Raw genomic sequence first — 22627 nt, forward strand, 5'->3', positions numbered from 1 at the left:
GAAATAAATCCTAAAAGCTGCAAGTTACTTGCAAATACTTCTCGCGTGGTGTTCACACTGGAAGCGGAAAACGTGCAGCAAGTCACTTCCGCAATAAATTGCTACGGTCGCAAGTCGACTGGCAAATCGCGCGGCAAGTTCCTCCGCGCAAGTAAATTGCTGCAATAACTTGCTAGTGTAAACCGAGCATTAGCTGCGCATGTGCAGTACGGCGTGTTGTCTGGCGCTCTCTGACAACTGCTCAAACAAACCTCGGCAGTGGGTGGGGGAGCGGGCGATGCAGTGAGAGAGCTGACAACGTAGCGCAGCGGCATGTGACGTCACGCAACACACCTTGGCCTCGAGCGGCCGCTAGCGCAGTTACGGCCCAGCCGTGGACTCTCACTGCAGTTGCTGGCGAGAGGTACAGCTGTGCAGCTGAAGCATGTGCGCGGAGCCAGCTGAGCGGAAGGCGGAAGGTGAGTGGTCACAGCGGCAGCCTTTTAACAACACCTGTCCGGAAAACTCCCGGAGCATCAGAGGCGTGGCTTTCATATAACTATAGGACCTTACACATGCGCCAACCGACTGACGGACCAATTTCGTGTGCCGCCTACACGTGTCCCGAAGCGAATGGACTCTGCGATTACAGCACCACAGTCACAAAAGACGTACTTTTATCAGGAGTCTGCATGCAGGTACAAAAAAGGGAGGCGCGCTATAGACTTCTCAGACCCACGCAAACGATCAAGCGTTTTGACAAAACCGCTCTTGTCTAGTATCAACGAAAGAAAAACGAGGATGCTGGAATGTAGTCAAATGAAATCAGCTGATGCTGAGGGAATTAGATTAGGATATGAGGCATTTAAAGTAGAAGATGAGTTTATAGAATGAAATTTTCACTCTACAGCGGAGTGTACGCTGATATGAAACTTCCTGGCAGATGAAAACTGTGTGCCGGACCGAGACTCGAACTCGGGACCTTTGCCTTTCGCGGGCAAATGCTCTACCACAGGAGAGCTTCTGCAAAGTTTGGAAGGTAGGAGACGAGGTACTGGTAGAAGTAAAGCTGTGACGACGGGGCGTGAGTCGTGCTTAGGTAGCTCAGTTGGTAGAGCACTTGCCCGCGAAAGGCAAAGGTCCCGAGTTCGAGTCTCGGTCCGGCACACAGTTTTCATCTGCCAGGAAGTTTCATATCAGCGCACACTCCGCTGTAGAGTGAAAATTTCACTCTAGAAACATCCCCCAGGCTGTGGCTAAACCATGTCTCCGCAATATCCTTTCTTTCAGGAGTGCTAGTTGTGCAGGGTTCGCAGGAGAGCTTCTGTAAAGTTTGGAAGGTAGGAGACGAGGTACTGGCGGAAGTAAAGCTGTGAGGACGGGGCGTGAGTCGTGCTTGGGTAGCTCAGTTGGTAGAGCACTTGCCCGCGAAAGGCAAAGGTCCCGAGTTCGAGTCTCGGTCCGGCACACAGTTTTGATCTGCGAGGAAGTTTCATAGTAGATGAGTTTTCATATTTGGGGAGCAAAATAACTGATAGTCAAGGTAGGGAGGATATAAAATGTAGATGGCAAATGGCGAGGAAAGCGTTTCTCCAGAAGAGAAATTTGTTAATATCGAGTATAGATTTAAGTGTCAGGAAGTCTTTTTCTCAAAGTAATTGTATGGAGTGTAGCCATGTATGGATGTGAAACGTGGACGATAAATAGTTTGGACAAGAAAATAGCTTTCGAAATGTGGTACAGAAGGAAGCTGAAGATTGCATGGGTACATCACGTAACTAATGAGCTACTGAATAGAATTGGAGAGAAGGGGAATTTGTGGCACAACTTGTCTAGATGAAGGGATCAGTTAGTTGGACATGTCCTGAGGCATCAAGGGATCACCATTTTAGTATTGGAGGGCAGCGTTGAGGGTGAAAATCGTCGAGGGAGACCAAGAGATGAATACACTAAGCAGATTCAGAAGCATGTAGGCTGCAGTAGGTACTGGGAGATGAAGGACTGAGTAGCATGGAGAGCTGCATCAACACAGTCTCTGGACTGAAGACAACAACTAGCCACGAAGTTTTCGAGCAGTGTTTGTCAGTTTAAGCTCACTTTCAAGCAGGCGCTATTCGTGTTCGTGTGTGTTTAGAGTGTAGTGAGCCACGGCCACAAATGTAAACAAAGCAGTTCTGCCATCGACTTTGCCACTGTGTCTAAAGAAGGAGAAAAAAACTAGTTTCCTTATCTAGGGAATAGCTTAAAATGAGAGACGTACTCATGAAAATGTGCTAAAGGAAATATTATTCTCAGAACTCGATGATTACATCAACTTTCTTCGAATGGACAATCAAACTTTTTAAAACTTATCGAGTCCCTCCTAAGAGAGCAAACTTGCCCGTCAAGTTCGTTATTGTCTAGGCGCGAATTTGTCAATCAAGACCGTACACGTACTAAGAAAGCTTGTCAGTTTAACCTTGCTTTTGAAGCAGACACTTTTCGTGTATATTGTATTTTGGCACCGGTAGGAATGGCTACAAATGCAGATAAAGAATTTCTAACGTTTGAATGGTGGGCTCCGTGTGGTTCCCAAGTCGTACAGCGAACATACACCATAAAATTACCAAATATGCAGCAACCAGTCGCAAATTTGTTTTATTTATTCACTTTTGCAAATCGATTTCAAGTGATTAACAGCCATCATCGGTGCTTTCAACCAATATGTGCCCTCAGTGGTAATACTGTCGTAAGCAGAGGTCAAACAAAGTGATGACAAACTCGCCAGACACGATCTATTCTTGACAAACACGTCAAATTGCACCGTACACGGTCAAATTTTTGGCAAGCATAGTCAAGTTTGACGAAACGTGTGGTATTTTATGGGGCCGTTTCTGCCGTGCATTGTTTTGAAACCAGATTGGCGGGGCCTGCTAACGTCTTAAATAGCCCAAAACATAAGCAAATTACTGCTTACGATTGCTTCCTATTCATTCTATCTGTCGTGTGCACGCAACAGGTGTTTTAAATACTAAAAATTACTGTGCTCACGTGAATAACATAGTGCCAGGAAGACAATTTCGAACGTTTCTCTGTTCTTAAATTCCTGTTTCCTCTAGTGAAGGCCTCAGTGAACGATCACATTTTGTCAAACTCTACTATGCTTGCCGAACATTTGACGGTGTACACTGTTCTTTGACGTGCTTTCCAAGCATAGAGCGTGTTTGACAGGAATTTTGATTGACGGGAAGGTTGACAAGATTTCAGACGTTGTTTGTGTCGATGATTCGCCGCATACGTTTAGTGAAAAGCTGGTAAGTTTATCTCACTGTTTCGTCTAGGCAAATTACCATCAAGGATAAAAACAAAACAGCACTGACAATGACCAAAATGGTAGAGGTGTCATGTTGTAATGTTGTGTGAGCCTCACTGTCTTTTTTTTTTAAACCAATTTGTGTCAGATTTTAATCTGAGAAGCTCAGTAATGTATGTAAATACCGTAAATGTAAATTTCATTCAAAAAGTACGTGAAGTGAAGCGCATCTGGACAGCAAGAAACTCTTTAGCGTGCAATCCCCGCAACGATAGTAGTTGTGAACCTTTGAGTATGGACTCTAAGAACAACTCGATTTATTAAAAAAAAGACAACTTTTAATCTGTATCTTGTGGAAAGAGGACGTGTTGCTAGGCCGTCGCTCAGAACGTATTGTACATTTGATGAAAATTGATATTTTAGTGATAAACCGAGTGTAAGGTACAGTGAAGCGACTCTAACAGCCTCTCCTGTACAAATGTCAACCTCACCTACCCGAGTTGCAGCTAAGGATTGCTGCACGGTACACCCTGTTATTGCTAACGAGGCTCTGACGACCGAGTGTTTCCCGGGATAAGGAAACGCCCCCTATCAAGTGCCAACGGTCTCAAAGAGAGCGGATGAGCGGATAGAGGCAGGGCACTCTCTTGTCCTTGGAGTGAGAAATTGCTCCTAAAGGCGGAAGAACTTCACAGTCAACGGCATAGGATGGAGAAGGCAACGGGAAACCACTCCATTAAAGATCACTCAAGATATCCCAAGAATCAGTAGCGCACCATGCCAGAATCTTCTGTTAAACATAAATCCGGAGTAATAGTCCCCCAATCGGATCTCCGGGTGGGGACAATGGAAGGTCAGGCAAAGTTGAAGAATACACTAAAAATAGCAACATGGAATGTAAGAACACTCCTCCAATGCGGGAAATTAGAGAACCTCAAACTAGAGATGGACAGAATGGGAACAGACATAATAGGAATATCTGAGATGCGATGGCCTGAACCAGGAGACTTCAGATCAGGAAATTATCGTATCATTCATACAGGTACTAACCAAGGAACAACTGGAATCGGTGGAGTTGGAATAATTCTAAAAGGAAAACTCGGGAATCTAGTCACAGGATATGTGCAATTTAACTCTAGGATAATACTAGTCAAAATTGGAACCAAACCAAAGAACACGGTAATAGTACAAGTCTATATGCCGACATCGGCAGAAGAAGACGATGTAATAGAAACAGTGTATGAAGACATCAACAAAGTTATAAATTATGTTAAAGGTGAAGAGAACTTAATTATAATGGGAGATTGGAATGCTAGTGTTGGAGAAGAGAAAGTTGACGGAATTGTAGGGAAATATGGTCTAGGAGATAGAAACGAAAGAGGAAGCCGGCTAATTGAATTTTGTGCCAAAAACAAGTTGGTCATAGCGAACTCCCTTTTCAACCACCATAAAAGAAGAAGGTACACGTGGAAAGCCCCAGGAGATACTAGAAGACACCAAATCGACTATATATTAGTAAAATCGCGTTTTAAAAACCAAATCAAGGATTGCAGAAGCTACCCGTCTGCGGATATTAATAGTGATCACAACCTTGTAATGATGAAATGCTTACTCAAACTCAAGCGATTAGAGAGAAAAACGAACAAAGTATGGAACAGAGATAACCTAAAGTCTGAAGAACTAGTGATCCCTTATGCACGGAAAACTGATGAGATGGCATCAAACATTATTCCCGGGAGTACTAACGAGGAGTGGAAACAAATCAAAGAAGGCATACATAAAGCAGCAGAAGAATTTATTGGGAAAGCCAAACCTGTAAACAGGAAAGAGTGGATAACACCTGAAATAATTTGTCTAATGGAAGAAAGAAGACTATACAAAAATGCCTCTGACGAGCAAAGCGAAAACAAATATAGAAAGCTTAGAAACCAAATAAACAGAGAATCTAGGAAAGCAAAAGAAAATTACCTCAACAGCATTTGTAAAGAGGTGGAGGAAAACATGGTTAAAGGAAAAACTGACTTGGCCTACAGAACAATAAAACAAAACTTTGCTAAACGGAAAGTAAAATCTTCAGGAACTATAAAGAACAAAGAGGGCAAGGTACTATTTGGATATGACACGCTGAAGAGATGGCAAGAATACATTGAAGAGCTATATCAAGGAGACCCTCTAACAGATAATATGATAGAATTAAGCGAAGAAGTAGAGAAAGAAGAACTAGGGGACACAATTCTGAAAGATGAATTTGAAAAAGCACTAAAAGAACTACCAGATAAGAAAGCGGCAGGGGTTGATGATATACCTTCTGAACTAATTAAGAAATCAGGAGACAAAATGAAAGCTACATTACTGCAACTCATACAGAAAATATACAAAACAGGTGAAGTTCCTGAAGACTATCAGAAATGCATCATATTCCCCATACCTAAGAAAGCATCTACTATGGACTGTGAAAACCATCGAACACTCAGTCTTCTTTCACACGCATCAAAAATTCTAATAAGAATAATTTTGAAAAGAGTTGAAAACCAATTGAATAGCACTCTAAGTGAAGACCAATTCGGTTTTAGAAGCGGTGTAGGGACGAGGGAAGCAATCTTATCTTTAAGACTAATAATTGAGAAACAAATTTCCAAAAACAAACAAGTATTTATAGCCTTCGTAGACCTCGAAAAGGCATTTGACAATGTTGTATGGCCAGAAATGTTTAGAATTCTGAAGAAGGCTGGTCTGAAATATAATGATAGAAGGATAATCTTTAAAATATACCAAAATGAAACAGCCTTAGTTAAGAAGGAAAACAAAGAAGAAACAGCAAGAATAAGGAAAGGAGCGAGACAGGGATGCCCACTATCTCCAGTAATTTTCAACGCATATATCCAAGAAGCAATAGACAAAATAAGAGAGAATATTGAAGTAGGAATAAAACTTAACGGAATGAAAATAGATATGTTGCGATATGCAGATGATATCGCCATAATTACAGAAAGGAAAGAAGATTTAGAAGCCGCACTCAATGAAATGGAAAACACCTTAAAAGAACAGTATGGAATGAAAATAAATAAGAAAAAGACTAAAGTGATGGTGAGTGGCGCCCTGAACTACAATGAACCCATACGAATAACAATAAAGGGAGAGAAACTAGGGCAGGTTACAGAATTTAACTACTTAGGTAGCAAAATAACAGCAGATGGAAGGAGCAAAAGTGACATTAAAAACAGAATACAACTTGCCAAAATAGCATTCAATGGAAAAAGAAACTTACTGACGAGTAGAAATGTTAGTTTAGACGTAAGAAAGAGAGTCATGAAAACCTATGTGTGGAGTACAGCCCTTTACGGATGTGAAACTTGGACTAGTGGAAAAGAAGAAAAGAGAAGATTAGAGGCATTCGAAATGTGGTGCTACCGGAGAATGGAAAAAATCAGCTGGCGAGACAAGGCTACAAACGAAGATGTCCTCAGAAGAGTGAAAGAAAACAGATCTCTTTGGCGAAATATACAGAAAAGAAGAATAACCTTCATAGGTCACATTTTACGGCATAACAATTTCATTAAGAGAATATTAGAAGGAATCATTGAAGGAAGAACTCGCCGAGGACGACCTAGATTAAGCTACATTCAACAAGTAATAAATGACATCGGGTGCCAGACCTATGCAGATATGAAGAAGAAAGTTGACAAAAGAACGGAATGGCGTGCTGCTGCCAACCAACCTGTGGGTTGATAACCGAAGAAGAGAAGAAACCGAGTAAAATATGTGTAAGAGTTGCCAAGCATTTATGTATACAAATTTTCTGGAAGTGAAGAATAGAAATATCTTGTTTTTGGATAAGGAGGTGAACTTCTTTGTCGTCGCAGTCTATCAATCGACAGAATTGTAAGGGTACAAAGTTCACTCAAGTACGGGAAAAGAAATGCATTCTCTATAGTTTTCATTCGATAAGTGACAACCTCTCATAATTTCTTAGTTACAGTAACTGGATTATGTTCTTGTACCACAGTATATTGCTGAACTCCACTGACCAATTTTGATGTGGCCGGACGTGTAGTTTGAAGGAAGTTTGTGTGCTAAGCAATCTCCTTTTCTCAGGAAAAGCAGTTTGTTGTTTGATCTTATTTACTTACAACAGTGGTCCCGTAGGTATGAAAAGCTACGAAAACTTGCGCTCAAAGCTATCAGCAATACGGCCAAGTATTTTAAACCATAAAGAAGAATAACTTCCTCCAAATTGTAATACGTCACCAACTGGTGCAGAGGCTGATCACGAAAGGAGGCAGCAACCAAAATTCAGGTACCAATTAAGACTTAAAGCAAAAATCTCAATCAAAAATATCTCTCTCTCTCTCTCTCTCTCTCTCTCTCTCTCTCTCCAAACACATATATTCATATTAAAGAAAGTCATCTTATAATGTCTTTCCCAGACCTATATTACGCAGGAAGGGATTAAGAAGAAAACCATTATTTTACGCATAACATACAAGCGGGAGTGCAATGAAATAAAAGAAATTGAAATACTCCGGTTCTTCTGTGGACGATGACGGCTGCATGTCCCTATATTGTGGTATTTTATTGAAATGTCGTCAAAGGAGCGAATAGAAGAGAATACATTTTCGCGTTCATGTGTCATGTTTTTCAATGTGAGGACGGAGTATTGCTAAAAAAGTTATCGAACATTTCACTGCCCCAACCGCAGAGAGTTACGTAATCATCAGGTTCTGAGTGTAACATTTCCGTTAACTTTCCATGTGTGTATTTCTCTCTCATGTTAAAGCAGTTCCTTGGCCCAGCGATTCGTATTAGTTCTTTTTTATTTAGAAATGCTGTATCTCCATTTGTAGCCATTCTCACTGGTGCCAAAATACAGTACGGGGGTACACGAAAAGCGTCTGCTTAAAGTGTGTTCAAGCTGACAATCTTTCTTCTACGTGTACGAGCTTGTTTGACACATCTGTGGCGAGGGCGGAAGCGAATTTGACACAGACGTTTCCTCTTTTACATGGGCCCCAACAAATTTTAAAGTTTTATTGCCCATTCGAAGAAAGCCCATGCAATCACCAGGTTTTCTGAGTAAAATTTCCTTTAGCAGATTTTCGTGTGTAAATCTCTCATGTCAAGCCATTCCTTAGACCATCGTCTTGAAACACAGTACCAAAGTCAGTATCAGGTCTGCTTTGTCCGTATTCGTGGCCGTTCCCACTGCTGTCAAAATACACAATCAGCGCCTGTTTCAAAGTGAGGTTCAAATGACAAACTTTATTTGTATGTGTACGGCTTTTTCATTGATTAGCGGTTACACAAGTACGCATTTGACAAACAAATTCGTTCCTTTACAAAAGCAAAACGGGAATAATGGAATGTAGTCGAATTAAGTCGGGTGATACTGAGGGAATTAGATTAGGAAATGAGACACTTAAAGTAGTAGATGAAGTTTGCTATTTGGAGAGCAAAGTAACTGATGCTGGTCGAGGTAGAGAATATATAAAATGTAGACTGGCAATGGCAAGGAAAGCGTTTCTGAAGAAGAGAAATTTAACATCGAGTATAGATTTAAGTGTCAGGAAGTCGTTTCTGAAAGTATTTGTATGAAGTTAAGCCATGTATTGAAATAAAAGGTGGACGATAACTAGTTTGAACAAGAAGAGAATAGAAGCTTTCGAAATGTGGTGCTACAGAAGAATGCTGAAGATTAGATGGGTAGATCACATAACTAATGAGGAGGTATTGAATAGGATTGGCGAGGAGTTTGTGGCACAACTTGACCAGAAGAATGAATGGGTTGGTAGGACATGTTCTGAGGCATCAAGGGATCACCAGTTTAGTATCGGAGGGCAGCATGGAGGGTAAAAATCGTAGAGAGAGACCGAGAGATGAATACACTAAGCAGATTCAGAAGGATGTAGGTTGCAGTAGGTACTGGGAGATGAAGCTTGCACAGGATAGAGTAGCATGGAGAGCTGCATCAAACCAGTCTCACGACTGAAGACCACAACAACAGTATCATTAGTTGCTGATGGCTCTATTTCGTCGTACTTTGTGAGAAGTAACTCATATACTCGTCTCTTTTCGTTTTATCGTGATATTCATTACTTTTAATATTCCATAAACATGGGTGTCTTTCGTAGCACCTAATACATTCCTCCAACACTTCCCGGTCCGACATCAGAACGAAGAAGGAAACGACACAAAATCTAAATAAACGCGCGCTCTCCACAGTCTGTGACCGAATGACAGATGTGTGCTTGTTCAAGCCTCCCTACTCTAGGCACACACGAGCAAGCATGGACACGCTTGGATGCTTGCACAAGCACGCATAATCGAAATTCGGTCAAGCGTCAAGCTGCTTGCGCAAGCCTGACGTTCTACATCCATACTCCGCAAGCTACCTGACGGTGTGTGGTGGATGGTACCTTGAGTACCTCTATCGGTTTTCCCTTCTATTCCAGTCTCGTATTGTTCGGGGGAAGGAGGATTGTCGGTATGCCTCTGTGTGGGCTCTAATCTCTCTGATTTTATCCTCACGGTCTCTTCGCGAGATATACGTACGAGGGAGCAATATACTGCTCGACTCCTCTGTGAAGGTATGTTCTCGAAACTTTAACAAAAGCCCGTACCGAGCTACTGAGCGTCTCTCCTGCAGAGTCTTCCACTGGAGTTTATCTATCATCTCCGTAACGCTTTCACGATTACTAAATGATCCCGTAACGAAGCGCGCCGCTCTCCGTTGGATATTCTCTATCTCTTCTACCACCCCTATCTGGTACGGATCCCACACTACTGAGCAGTATTCGAGCAGTGGGCGAACAAGGGTACTGTAACCTACTTCCCTTGTTTTCGGATTGCATTTCCTTAGGATTCTTCCAATGAATCTCTGTCTGGCATCTGCTTTACCGACAATCAACTTTATATGATCATTCCATTTTAAATCACTCCTAATGCGTACTCCCTGATAATTTATGGAATTAACTGCTTCCAGTTGCTAACCTGCTATATTGTAGCTAAATGATAAGGGATCCTTCTTTCTATGTATTCGCAGCACGTTACACTTGTCTACATTGAGATTCAATTGCCATTCCCAGACCAAGCGTCAATTCGCTGCAGATCGTCCTGCATTTCAGTACAATTTTCCATTGTTACAACCTCGACATACCACAGCATCATCCACAAAAAGGCTCAGTGAACTGCCGATGTCATCCACAAGATCATTTACTTCGGAAGACTTCTCTCCATTGAGATTGACATGCTGCGTTCTGTTATCTAGGAACTCTTCAATCCAATCACACAATTGGTCTGATTGTCCATATGATCTTACTTTGTTCATTAAACGACTGGGGGGAACTGTATCGAACGCCTTGCGGAAGTCAAGAAACACGGCAGCTATGGCCCGTGTCTATGGCCCTCTGAGTCTCGTGGACGAATAAGGTGAGCTGTTAGCGCTAATTTATCCTAGACACGGTCAAGCAAGCTTGCACAAGCACGATTGTCAAGCATGCAGTAGCGTGTGTGTGTGTGTGGGGGGGGGGGGGGGGGGGGGGCTCTAGACCCGCTTAGCGATTCTCCGTGAGACCAGAATTTTCCTCGGGTTCTCTGCTAGATCTTTTGCCAGGCTGTGACGGTGGTAGTTCTATGCTTCGCGCATAGATCTTTTCACAGACTCACGAATCTCTACTAACCTTCGCTTGTCATTGCGCGTTCCCTTTTGAACTGAGTGTGCAACGGCCTCTTCTTCCTCAGAATCCGCCGAATTTCGTGATTAAACCATGGATCTTTTCTTTGTACCCCGGCTGGATTGGCGGTGCGTGGGTCTGCTTCTGTGAATTGCTTCTGTAAGATAGGCCGAGAGTGAAGGAAGCGACTTGAAGCAACAGAGGTGAAGCACTTCGGTACTGCATGTAAATTTAACTCTTTTAATAGTGTCAAAAACACAACTAAATACGAGGGTCCCTCCAAAAGAAATGCACACTATTTTTTTTAAACACCATCTTTCATCCTACATGTTTGAAAGTTTTACAGTGTGTAGATACGTCCTTTAGGAAAAATATTTTCATTTCTCCACATAATTTCCATCCCTCTCAACTGCCTTACGCCATCTTGGAACCAGCGCCTGTATACCCGCACGGTAAAATTCTGGACCAACCTGTTGGAGCCACTGTTTGGCAGCGTGCACAAGGGAGTCATCATCTTCAAACCTTGTTCCACGAAGAGTCTTTCAGTTTCTCAAAGAGATGATAGTCACATGGAGCTAGGTCAGGATTGTAAGGCACGTGTTTCAGTGGTTTCCATCCGAGTTTTGTGATCGCTTCCACGGTTTTTTGACTGACACGTGGCCGTGCATTGTCACACGACTCAGTCGAGCTCGAAGTTTCTTCAGGGTCGTCACATATGCATCAGAATTTATGGTGGTTCCACTTGGCATGATGTCCACAAGCAAGAGTCCTTCAGAATCCAAAAACACCGTAGCCATAACTTTTCCATCAGAAGGTGTGGTTTTCAATTTTTTTTCTTGGGTGAATTTGCGTTATGTGACTCAATTGATTGCCTCTTCGTCTCTGGTGAAAAATGATGGAGCCATGTTTCATCACCTGTCACAATTCTTCCGAGAAATTCATCTGCACCATTCTCGTGCTGTTCCAAACGTTCGCAGTTTTTCTTGTTTCTTTGTGAGCCACTGTCAACATCCTGGGAACCCACCTGGCACAAACTTTTCTTAACGCCAACACGTCCAGTAATCTGCAAACACTTCCTTCCCCTATCCCAGCGTAGCGTGGCAATTCCTTCACTGTGATGTGTCTGTCAGCAGTCACCAATTCGTCAACTCTCTGCACATTGTGTGGAGTGTGTGCAGTACGAGGCCTGCCGCTGAGAGGACAATCCTCATCTACATCTATGTGATTACTCTGCTATTCACAATAAAGTGCCTGGTAGAGGGCTCAATGAACCACCTTTATGCTGTCTCTGTTCCACTCTCGAGCGGCACGCGGGAAAAACGAGCACTTAAATTTTTCTGTGCGATCCCTGATTTCTCTTATTTTATCTTGCAATCTGAGGAGAAAACTAGTGATTGAAATTTCATGAGAAGACCCCGTCGCAACGAAAAACGCCTTTGTTTTGATGATTCCCACTCCAATTCACGTATCATGTCTGTGGCACTATCTCCGCTATTTCGCAATAATACAAAACGAGCTGCCCTTCTTTGTACTTTTCCGCTGTCATCCGTCAGTCCCACCTGATACGGATCCCACACCGCACAGCAGTACTCCAGAATAGGGCGGACAAGCGTGGTGTAAGCAGTCTCTTTAGTGGACCTGTTGCACCTTCTAAGTGTTCTGCCGATGAATCGCTCTACCCACAATATTATCTATGTAATCTTTACAATTTAGGTTATTTGTAATTGTAATCCCTAAGTATTTAGTTGAATTTACAGCCTTCACATTTGTGTGACTTTTCGTGTAATCGAAATTTAGCGGATTTCTTTTAATACTCATATGAATAACATCACACTTTTCTTTATTCAGGGTCAATTGCCACTTTTCGCATCATATAGATATCTTATGTGAATCATTTTGCAATTCGTTTTGATCATCTGCTGACTTTACAAGACGGTTGATGACATCATCTTCTGCAAACAATCCAAGACGGCTACTCAGGCTGTCTCCTATGTCGTTAATATAGATCAGGAACAATAGAGGGCCTGTAACACTTCCTTGGGAACGCCGAATATTACTTCTGTTTTACTAGATGACTTTCTGTCTATTACTACGAACTGTTTCCCGCAGTCTCGTTTTCACAGCACAGGAATTCTACACGTTGCTTCTGACGAACGTAAAGTGTAGCAGCCATCTTTAATACATGCCGTGACGGCGCCACTCACGGGAACAGGTTGAACTAAGTTTGAAAACATGCGGGAAGGATGTACCTACACACTGTAAAACTTTCACACATGCAGAATGAAAACTGTATTTTTACATAAATTGCATTTCTTTCGGACTGACCCTCGTATCAAATGCATACATAACTTTGGCTAGGATGGGCACTTAGGTGCAAAACCGTAGTCCATGTCTAATCTTGTGAAGTTAGGATGACTGTTCTGTATAATCTCAAAAGTAACAAATACTCGTTGCTGTCCAAACTTTAACTCAACGTAACTAATACAAATCAAATAGCAAGCTAACCAACTCGGTACTACAAGCGATATTTCCATACCGTCTGCTCTTGATGAAAGGAGGTTGAAATCAACACGGCACTCGCTAAGCTCCTCAGCGTCGGCCAGAGGGTGGTGTGGGCGGCATTGTCTTCTCTCTTAGTGCCAACTAACGAGAGCAGCCACCTACGTCGTGGCATTGTTAACTATCGACGCCACTGTATGTCTCTGCCCTGCTACCCCCTGGAGTTCGCTTTCGTCGCCTCCAACACCTTAATTTTTCACTCCCTGCAACCTTCCAAGTGGGCGAGAGCCACACGCCACCTTGGCTCCAGGCTCAGGTCCGCTTTCACCTTGACCTCAGCTCGCTCCCAAAAGAGGTTACCCCCGGTTCGGTCTACCACTCCCGTTTTGTCGAACTTAGTTCGAAGTTCATCAATATGACCTTCATTTATACAGATGGCTCTAAGACCAATGACGGGGTCGGGTGTTCCTTTATTGTCGGGGCACAAGGTTTCAAATACCGGCTCCATGGCCATTGTTCGGTCTTCACAGCTGAGCTCTTTGCCCTCTACCAGGCTGTTCTTTACATCTGCCGCCACCGACATTCTGCTTATGTCATCTGCTCCGATTCCCTGAGCGCCATCCAGAGCCTCAGTGATCCGTATCCGGTTCACCCTTTCGTGCACCGGATCCAACGCTCTCTTCGGCAGCTGGTGGACGTCGGTTCTCCGGTTAGCTTTATGTGGGTCCCTGGCCATGTCGGTATCCCTGGGAACGAAGCTGCAGATGCCGCGGCCAAGGCTGCGGTCCTCCAGCCTCGGACAGCTTCTTGTTGTGTCCCTTCATCAGATTGTAGCAGGGTTATTTGTCGGCGCATTTTATCGCTGTGGCATGCCGATTGGGCTGCACTTACAGACAACAAGCTTTGGGCCTTGAAACCTCTTCCCGCGGCTTGGACGTCCTCCTCCCGCCCTTCTCGGCGGGAGGAGGTCGTTTTGGCCCGGTTACGCATTGGACACTGCCGGTTCAGCCATCGCCATCTGCTGATGGCTGCGCCGGCGCCGTTCTGCCCATGTGGGCAATTGCTGATGGTCCGCCACATTTTAATGTCCTGTCCGGATTTTAACACACTGCGTCTAGATCTTAACCTGCCATGTAATTTAGATGCCATTTTAGCGGATGACCCACGAGCAGCTGCTCGTGTTCTTCGTTTTATCAATTTGACAAACCTCTCTAAGGACATGTGATGATCCTGTTTTTTAATCCTATGCCTGTCAGTCTGTCTTTTATCGTGTTTTCCCATTTAGTTGTTGTTTTAAACTTGTGCCTCGCGGTGCATTCTTAACGTAGTCAGGGTGCTAATGACCATTGAAGTTGTGCGCCCTAAAACCACAAAAAAAAAAAAAAAACTATCGACGCCACAGTTTCCAAGCCAAAGTTTAGTTTCAAACTTTACTTTGTGTCTGTCAGGCATTTAATATGCTCAGAACTTTTGGCTGCCTCATTGTGAAACAGTGTTTGAACTACAGACAATCTTAGTGTGACGTAATTGCGCTTTACTTTCCGGTATTATAATTATGTACATCATTGTTCCTGTTGAAATAGGATTATCATAAATGTTGGTACTAAAGTCGAGACAAACCCACAAAAATCGAATCATAAAATAACGGCGAGAAAGGACTTCGTACAACTGGAAAAATTAACCTATGCGTCACTTGTATAAATACACTACCGGTCATTAAAATTGCTACACACGAAGATGACATGCTACAGACACGAAATTTAACCGACAGGACGAAGTTGCTGTGCTATGCAAATGATTAGCTTTTCAGAGCATTCACACAAGGTTGGCGCCAGTGGCGACACCTACAACGAGCCAACATGAGGAAAGTTTCCAATCGATTTTTCATACACAAACGGCAGTTGACGGTCGTTGCCTGGTGAAACGTTGTTGTGATGCCTCATGTAAGGAGGAGAAATGCGTACCATCACGTTTCCGACTTTGATGTAAGTCTATCGCGATTGCGGTTTATCGTATCGCGACATTGCTGCTCGTGTTGATCGAGATCCAATGACTGTTAGCAGAATATGGAATCGGTGGGTTCAGGAGGGTAATACGGAACGCCGTGCTGGATCCCAACGGTCTCGTATCACTAGCACTCGAGATGACAGGCATCTTATCCGCACAGCTGTAACGGATCGTGCAGCCACGTCTCGATCCCTGAGTCAACAGATGGGGACGTTTGCAAGACAACAACCAACTGCACGAACAGTTCGACGACGTTTGCAGCACCACGGACTATCAGCTCGGAGACCGTAGTTGCGGTTACCCTTGACGCCGCATCACAGACAGGAGCGCCTGCGATGGTGTACTCAACGACGAACCTGGCTGCACGAATGGCAAAAAGTCATTTTGTCGGATGAATCCAGATTCTGTTTACAGCATCACGATGGATGCATCCATGTTTGGCGACATCGCGGTGAACACACATTGGAAGCGTGTATTCGTCATCGCCATAGTGGCGTATCACCCGGCGTGATGGTATGGGGTGCCATGGGTTACATGTCTCGGTCACCTCTTGTTCGCATTGACGGCACTTTGAACAGTGGACGTTACATTTCAGATGTGTTACGACCCATGGCTCTACCCTTCATTCGATCCCTGCGAAACCCTACGATTCAGCAGGATAATGCACGACCGCAGGTTGCAGGTCCTGTACGGGCCTTTCTGGTACAGAAAGTGTTAGACTACTGCCCTGGCCAGCAAATTCTCCTGATCTCTCACCAACTGAAAACGTCTGGTCAATGGTGGCCGAGCAACTGGCTCGTCACAATACGCCAGTCATTACTCTCGATGAACTGTAGCATCGTGTTGAAGCTGCACGGTCAGCTGTACCTGTACACGCCATCCAACCCCCCTGCGGGTTCGGGGGTTAGAATAGGCCCGCGGTATTCCTGCCTGTCGTAAGAGGCGACTAAAAGGAGTCTCAAACGTTTTGGCCTTAATGAGATGGTCTCCATTAGGGTTTGACCACCATTTTTCCAAATTCCACAGAAGTACGAGCCTTTTGGGGAAGGACACCTTGCATGGTGTACCACTGGTCCTAAGTGCACTAAGACCTTGGCACTCAGCATTGCACTGGCGTTGTAACCATATCCACTATTCCTCAAATTGGGCCTCAACGTGTGATGGGTTGTCCAAGTTACGCCCATAGTGCGTCTCCATCTGCACCAGCGATCATGATGGACTTTCCATGGCACCAGAAATCCAGCACGGTAGCCAGCCCGTTGTGGTGGAGTCGTCATGTACCCTCTAGGTTGTAGCCCCCTGACAACACAGGGATCGTACTGCTGATACCTGAGCTGCACCCTCCCCACGTCGGCCAAGGAGTAGATGCCCGTCTCCTTGGGGCATCAGGACTCCCGGCAATGGTCATCCTGCCAGGTGGCCCTTGCTGCGGCTGGGTGGCGCCCGTGGGGAGAGCCCCTGGTCGAAGTGGGTGGTATCGGGGCGGACGTTTCGCAGATGAAACGTCAACATGTATCAGGTCGCTCTGCGGCCGAGTCTTTCAAAAGAAAAGGTACCGTTTCTAGTTCTGGTTCTCCTGCCCTTTCCCCCTTGGCCACTCCATGGGAGGAGGGACAGGCCCGCCGGCTTGGGGCGAAGTACTTCCCCCGCTACTTGGTCTGTTCTCGAACCGATGGGGGGACGTTCGCCACCTCCAAGCCCATGTTCTTTGTTCAGCACATTGAGGACGTCTTCGGGGAAATCGAGGCTCTCAGCAAGATGCATTCAGGGTCCGTTCTTCTCAAGACCACCTCCGCCACACAGTCGGCGACGCTCCAGGCGTGCGACCGCCTAGGGGACATCCCAGTATCCATTGTCCCACATCTGGCACTAAATAGGACGCAGGGGGTTATATTTCATCGTGACCTCCTGCTACAATCTGATGAGGAGCTCAGGGCCAACCTGGAGCGCCGAGGCGTGCATTTCGTCCGGCGAGTGCAGCGCGGCCCCAAAGACCGTCGCATCGACACCGGGGCCTTTATCCTTGCCTTCGAGGGGGACGTTCTCCCGGAGAAGGTAAAGGTGATGTGCTACCGGTGTGACGTGCGACCTTACGTCCCGCCTCCTATGCACTGGTTTAGGTGTTTGCGCTTTGGGCACATGTCCTCACGGTGTGAGGCTGAGCCCCTTTGTGGCGATTGTGGACGTCCTCTTCGTGAGGAACATACATGCACCCCACCACCTCAGTGCGTTAATTGTCCTGGCGTCCACTCGCCTAGATCCTCAGACTGCCCCGCCTATCAGAAAGAGAAGAAGATACAAGAAATCAAAACTTTGGATCGGCTCTCTTATTCTGAGGCCCGGAAGAAGTACGACCGCCTCCATCCCATGTCATTGACCACTTCGTTCGCCTCAGTTGTGTCCACTCCTTCTGCGGTATCCTCACCCCTCTCCTGTCCCCCCTCCGCCTCCTCCGCCCATCAGGGGGCTCTGCCTCCGCCTCCCAAATCCCTCCCTTCCAAATCCTCCTCCCCCATGGCCCCCATCCCCTCTGCCCCAGGGGCCACCCTTCCTCCTCCTCCTCCTCCTCCTCCTCCCCCCACGCCACCTGAGAAGCGATCCTCTTCTCAGGCGTCCATCGGGGCAACGTTCCGGACCCCAGCTTCCGAGGTCCGGCGTTCCAAAACGGACCCCGCGCGTGAGGAGCTTCTTCGGGTCCAGCCCACCATCCCTGTGCCTCATCGGCCTTCAGAGAAGGCCTCCAAGAAGAAGTCTCTATCCCCCTCTCCACCCCGGCGCGTTTCGTCTGACGCTCCATCCGTGAGTCGCTGCTCCCGGCCGTCCTCAGTTTCGCTGGGACGCTCTACTGCCAGGCGCTCCGCCGGCCTTTCGTCGGCAAATGATGCGGCCCCTCCTACACAACCAGGGACAGCGGCCGCGGCTGGCGACGAGTCGATGGAACCGGATCCGCCTCCCGTCGGTTGTAGCGTTGTTCCCTCGCAACCTGGCCCTCCGCGGCCGTCGAGGTGACCGGCTCTTCCCTCGTCTCGTTCCCCCAACCTTTTGACTAGCGATGGCGTTGTTTCATTGGAACATAAGGGGTATTCGATCTAATCGGGAGGAATTACAACTGCTCCTCCGCCTGCACTGTCCGCTCGTCCTTGGTCTCCAGGAAACCAAGTTGCGCCCGACTGACCGTATTGCCTTTACCCACTATACCTCGGAGCGGTATGACCTCGCCCCTGTGGACGGTATCCCAGCTCATGGTGGGGTCATGTTGCTCGTTCGGGACGATGTCTATTACCATCCCATCCCATTGACCACCCCACTCCAAGCAATAGCTATCCGCATTACTCTTTCTGCTTTTACTTTTTCAGTTTGTACCGTCTACACTCCACCGTCATCTGCTGTTAGTCGGGCTGACATGATGCACCTGATCGATCAGCTTCCCCCGCCGTTCTTATTGTTTGGCGACTTCAATGCCCATCATCCCCTTTGGGGCTCTCCTGCATCCTGTCAAAGAGGCTCACTCTTGGCGGATGTCTTCAACCATCTCAATCTTGTCTGCCTCAATACCGGCGCCCCGACTTTCCTCTCAGACTCTACTCATACCTACTCCCACTTGGACCTCTCGATCTGTTCTACCACTCTTGCCCGTCGGTTCGAGTGGTATGTCCTTTCTGACACCTATTCGAGCGACCACTTCCCCTGTGTCGTTCGTCTCCTGCACCACACCCCATCCCCACGTCCTTCGAGCTGGAACATACTGAAAGCTGACTGGGGACTTTACTCCTTCCTGGCGACCTTTCCGGACCACGATTTTCTCAGTTGTGACAGTCAGGTCAAATACCTTACGGCTGTTATCATCAATGCTGCCGAACGTTCCATTCCTCGTACTACTTCTTCTTCCCATCGCCTTTCCGTCCCCTGGTGGAACGAGGCTTGTAGGGACGCTATCCGTGCTCGACGACGTGCTTTACGCACCTTTCGCCGCCATCCTACGTTGGCGAATTGTATTGAATACAAACGACTCCGAGCGCAATGCCGTAGAGTCATCAAAGACAGCAAAAAAGCTTGTTGGGCCTCTTTCACCAGCTCCTTTAACAGTTTTACTCCCTCTTCCGTCGTTTGGGGTGGCCTGCGCTGGCTGTCGGGCATTAAGGCCCACTCCTCGGTACCTGGCCTGACCTCAGGTAATGAGGTCCTTGTTGATCCTGTGGCTATCTCCAACGCCTTTGGCCGCTTTTTCGCGGAGGTTTCAAGCTCCGCCCATTACCATCCTGCCTTCCTTCCCAGGAAAGAGGCAGCAGAGGCTCTGCGACCTTCCTTCCACTCGCTGAATCTGGAAACTTATAATGCCCCCTTTACTATGCGGGAACTCGAACGTGCTCTTGCACTGTCCCGGTCCTCTGCTCCGGGGCCAGATGCCATTCACGTTCAGATGCTGGCACACCTTTCTCCGGCGGGCAAAAGCTTCCTTCTTCATACCTACAACCGCGTCTGGACCAAAGGTCACGTCCCCATGCGTTGGCGTGATGCCGTTGTTGTTCCTATACCCAAACCTGGGAAGGATAGACACCTTCCTTCTAGTTACCGCCCCATTTCTCTTACAAGCTTTGTCTGTAAGGTGATGGAGCGCATGGTTAATGCTCGGTTAGTCTGGATTCTTGAATCTCGACGACTACTTACTAATGTCCAATGCGGCTTTCGTCGCCGCCGCTCCGCTGTTGACCACCTTGTGACCTTGTCGACATTCATCATGAACAACTTTTTGCGAAGGCGCCAAACGGTAGCCGTGTTCTTCGACTTGGAGAAGGCTTATGATACCTGTTGGAGAGGAGGTATCCTCCGCACTATGCACAGGTGGGGCCTACGCGGTCGCCTGCCCCTTTTTATTGATTCCTTTTTAACGGATCGAAAGTTTAGGGTACGTGTGGGTTCCGTATTGTCCGACGTCTTCCTCCAGGAGAACGGAGTGCCTCAGGGCTCCGTCTTGAGTGTAGCCCTTTTTGCCATCGCGATCAATCCAATTATGTATTGCATTCCACCTAATGTCTCGGGCTCTCTCTTCGTCGATGACTTCGCGATCTACTGCAGTGCCCAGAGAACATGCCTCCTGGAGCGCTGCCTTCAGCGTTGTCTAGACAGCCTCTACTCATGGAGCGTGGCAAATGGCTTCCGGTTCTCTGAAGAGAAGACGGTTTGTATCAACTTTTGGCGATATAAAGCGTTCCTTCCGCCATCCTTATATCTCGGTCCCGTTGTTCTCCCATTCGTGGACACAACTAAGTTTCTAGGGCTCACGTTGGACAGGAAACTGTGTTGGTCTCCACATGTCTCTTATTTGGCGGCCCGTTGTACACGTTCCCTTAATGTCCTCAGAGTTCTTAGCGGTTCATCTTGGGGAGCGGATCGCACTGTCCTGCTTCGCTTGTATCGGTCCATAGTCCAATCGAAGCTGGATTATGGGAGCTTCGTCTACTCGTCCGCTCGGCCATCCCTCTTACGCCGGCTCAACTCCATCCACCATTGGGGGATACGTCTTGCGACCGGAGCCTTCTACACTAGTCCTGTCGAGAGTCTTTATGCTGAAGCTGCCGAGTTACCATTGACCTACCGGCGCGACGTACTGCTGTGTCGGTATGCCTGCCGGCTGTTGTCTATGCCCGACCACCCCTCTTATGAGTCCTTCTTCGCCGATTCTCTCGACCGTCAGTACGGGTTGTATGTGTCTGCCCTGCTGCCCCCCCGGAGTCCGCTTCCATCGCCTGCTTTGACAATTGGATTTTGCCCTCCCTACCACCTTCAGAGAGGGTGAGAGCCCGACACCACCTTGGCTCCAGGCTCCGGTCCCTATTTATCTCGACCTCAGCTCACTCCCGAAGGAGGGTACTCCGGCTGCAGTGTATTGCTCACGGTTTGTCGAACTTCGTGCTCGACTTGCCGGTCACACCTTTATTTACACCGATGGCTCCAAAACTGACGACGGTGTCGGCTGTGCCTTTGTCGTCGGGGCCGCCACCTTTAAATACCGGCTCCTCGACCAATGTTCCAGCTTTACGGCCGAGCTTTTTGCTCTCCATCAGGCCGTTCATTATGCCCGCCGCCACCGCCATTCATCGTATGTACTCTGCTCTGACTCACTCAGTGCTCTTCAGAGCCTTGTAGCTCCCTATCCGGTCCATCCCTTGATTCAACGGATACAGCAGTCCCTCCATTCTTTCGCTGATAATGGTGGTTCTGTCCGCTTTCTGTGGGTTCCCGGGCATGTAGGAGTGCCTGGGAATGAGGCTGCGGATGCTGCAGCCAAGGCTGCAGTCCTCCTGCCTCGGCCAGCCTCCCATTGTATCCCGTCATCTGACGTTCGTGGGGATGTATGTAAGAGGCTTGTGTCGTTGTGGTGGGATGCTTGGTCATCCCTCCAAGGAAACAAGCTCCGGGCAGTTAAACCGCTCCCAACTGCTTGGACAACATCCTCCCGATCATCTCGGCGCGAGGAGGTCCTTCTGACCAGGTTGCGGATTGGGCATTGCCGGTTTAGCCACCGCTACCTGCTCTCCGGTGACCCAGCCCCGCAGTGCCCTTGTGGTCAGGAATTAACAGTGCGCCATGTTTTATTGTCGTGTCCCCGTTTTAGTCAATTTCGTGTTATCCTGTCCCTGCCATCTACTTTACCGGATGTTTTAGCTGATGACGCTCGAGCAGCTGCTCGTATTCTGCGTTTTATAACTTTAACTGGCTTGTCCAAAGACATTTAACCTTTTTACTAATTTTATCCGCATCTTTGTCAGGTCCTTCTGATGTCCCCCCATCCCCTTGAGTTTTAGCAGGTTCCATGTGCTCTAACACCAGTGACTGGGCGCTAATGACCTCAGCAGTTGAGCGCCCTTAAACCCTACAAAAAAAAAAAAAAAGCCATCCAAGCTCTGTTTGACTCCATGCCCAGGCGTATCAAGGCCGTTATTACGGCCAGAGGTGGTTGTTCTGGGTACTGATTTCTCAGGATCCAAATTGTGTTAAAATGTAATCACATGTCAATTCTAGTATAATATATTTGTCCAATGAATACCTGTTTATCATTTGCATTTCTTCTTGGTGTAGCATTTTTAATGGCCAGTAGTGTATTTCTACTTATCCTTCGCTATACGAAAAGACTCTCCGAAAATATTCAAAAACAAGACGAAACGTGACAGCCCAAGCA

The 22627-nt window shown here is 46.7% G+C and overlaps 1 protein-coding gene across 6 annotated transcripts in view; it reads left to right on the top strand.

Annotated features, from left to right (window-relative positions):
- Positions 1–365: 365 nt before the first annotated feature.
- LOC124554016 (speckle-type POZ protein-like) overlaps positions 366–22627 on the top strand; it is a 125421-nt gene continuing 103159 nt past the window's right edge. For all 6 annotated transcript variants that reach the window (XM_047128042.1, XM_047128044.1, XM_047128043.1 and 3 more), the window contains exon 1: positions 366–458. In XM_047128042.1, coding sequence (XP_046983998.1) covers positions 425–458 — 34 coding nt within the window. In that variant the 5' untranslated portion in view covers positions 366–424. The remainder of the gene's footprint in view (positions 459–22627) is intronic.

Source organism: Schistocerca americana, chromosome 11, assembly GCF_021461395.2.
Source record: "Schistocerca americana isolate TAMUIC-IGC-003095 chromosome 11, iqSchAmer2.1, whole genome shotgun sequence".
Classification (NCBI taxonomy): domain Eukaryota; kingdom Metazoa; phylum Arthropoda; class Insecta; order Orthoptera; family Acrididae; genus Schistocerca; species Schistocerca americana.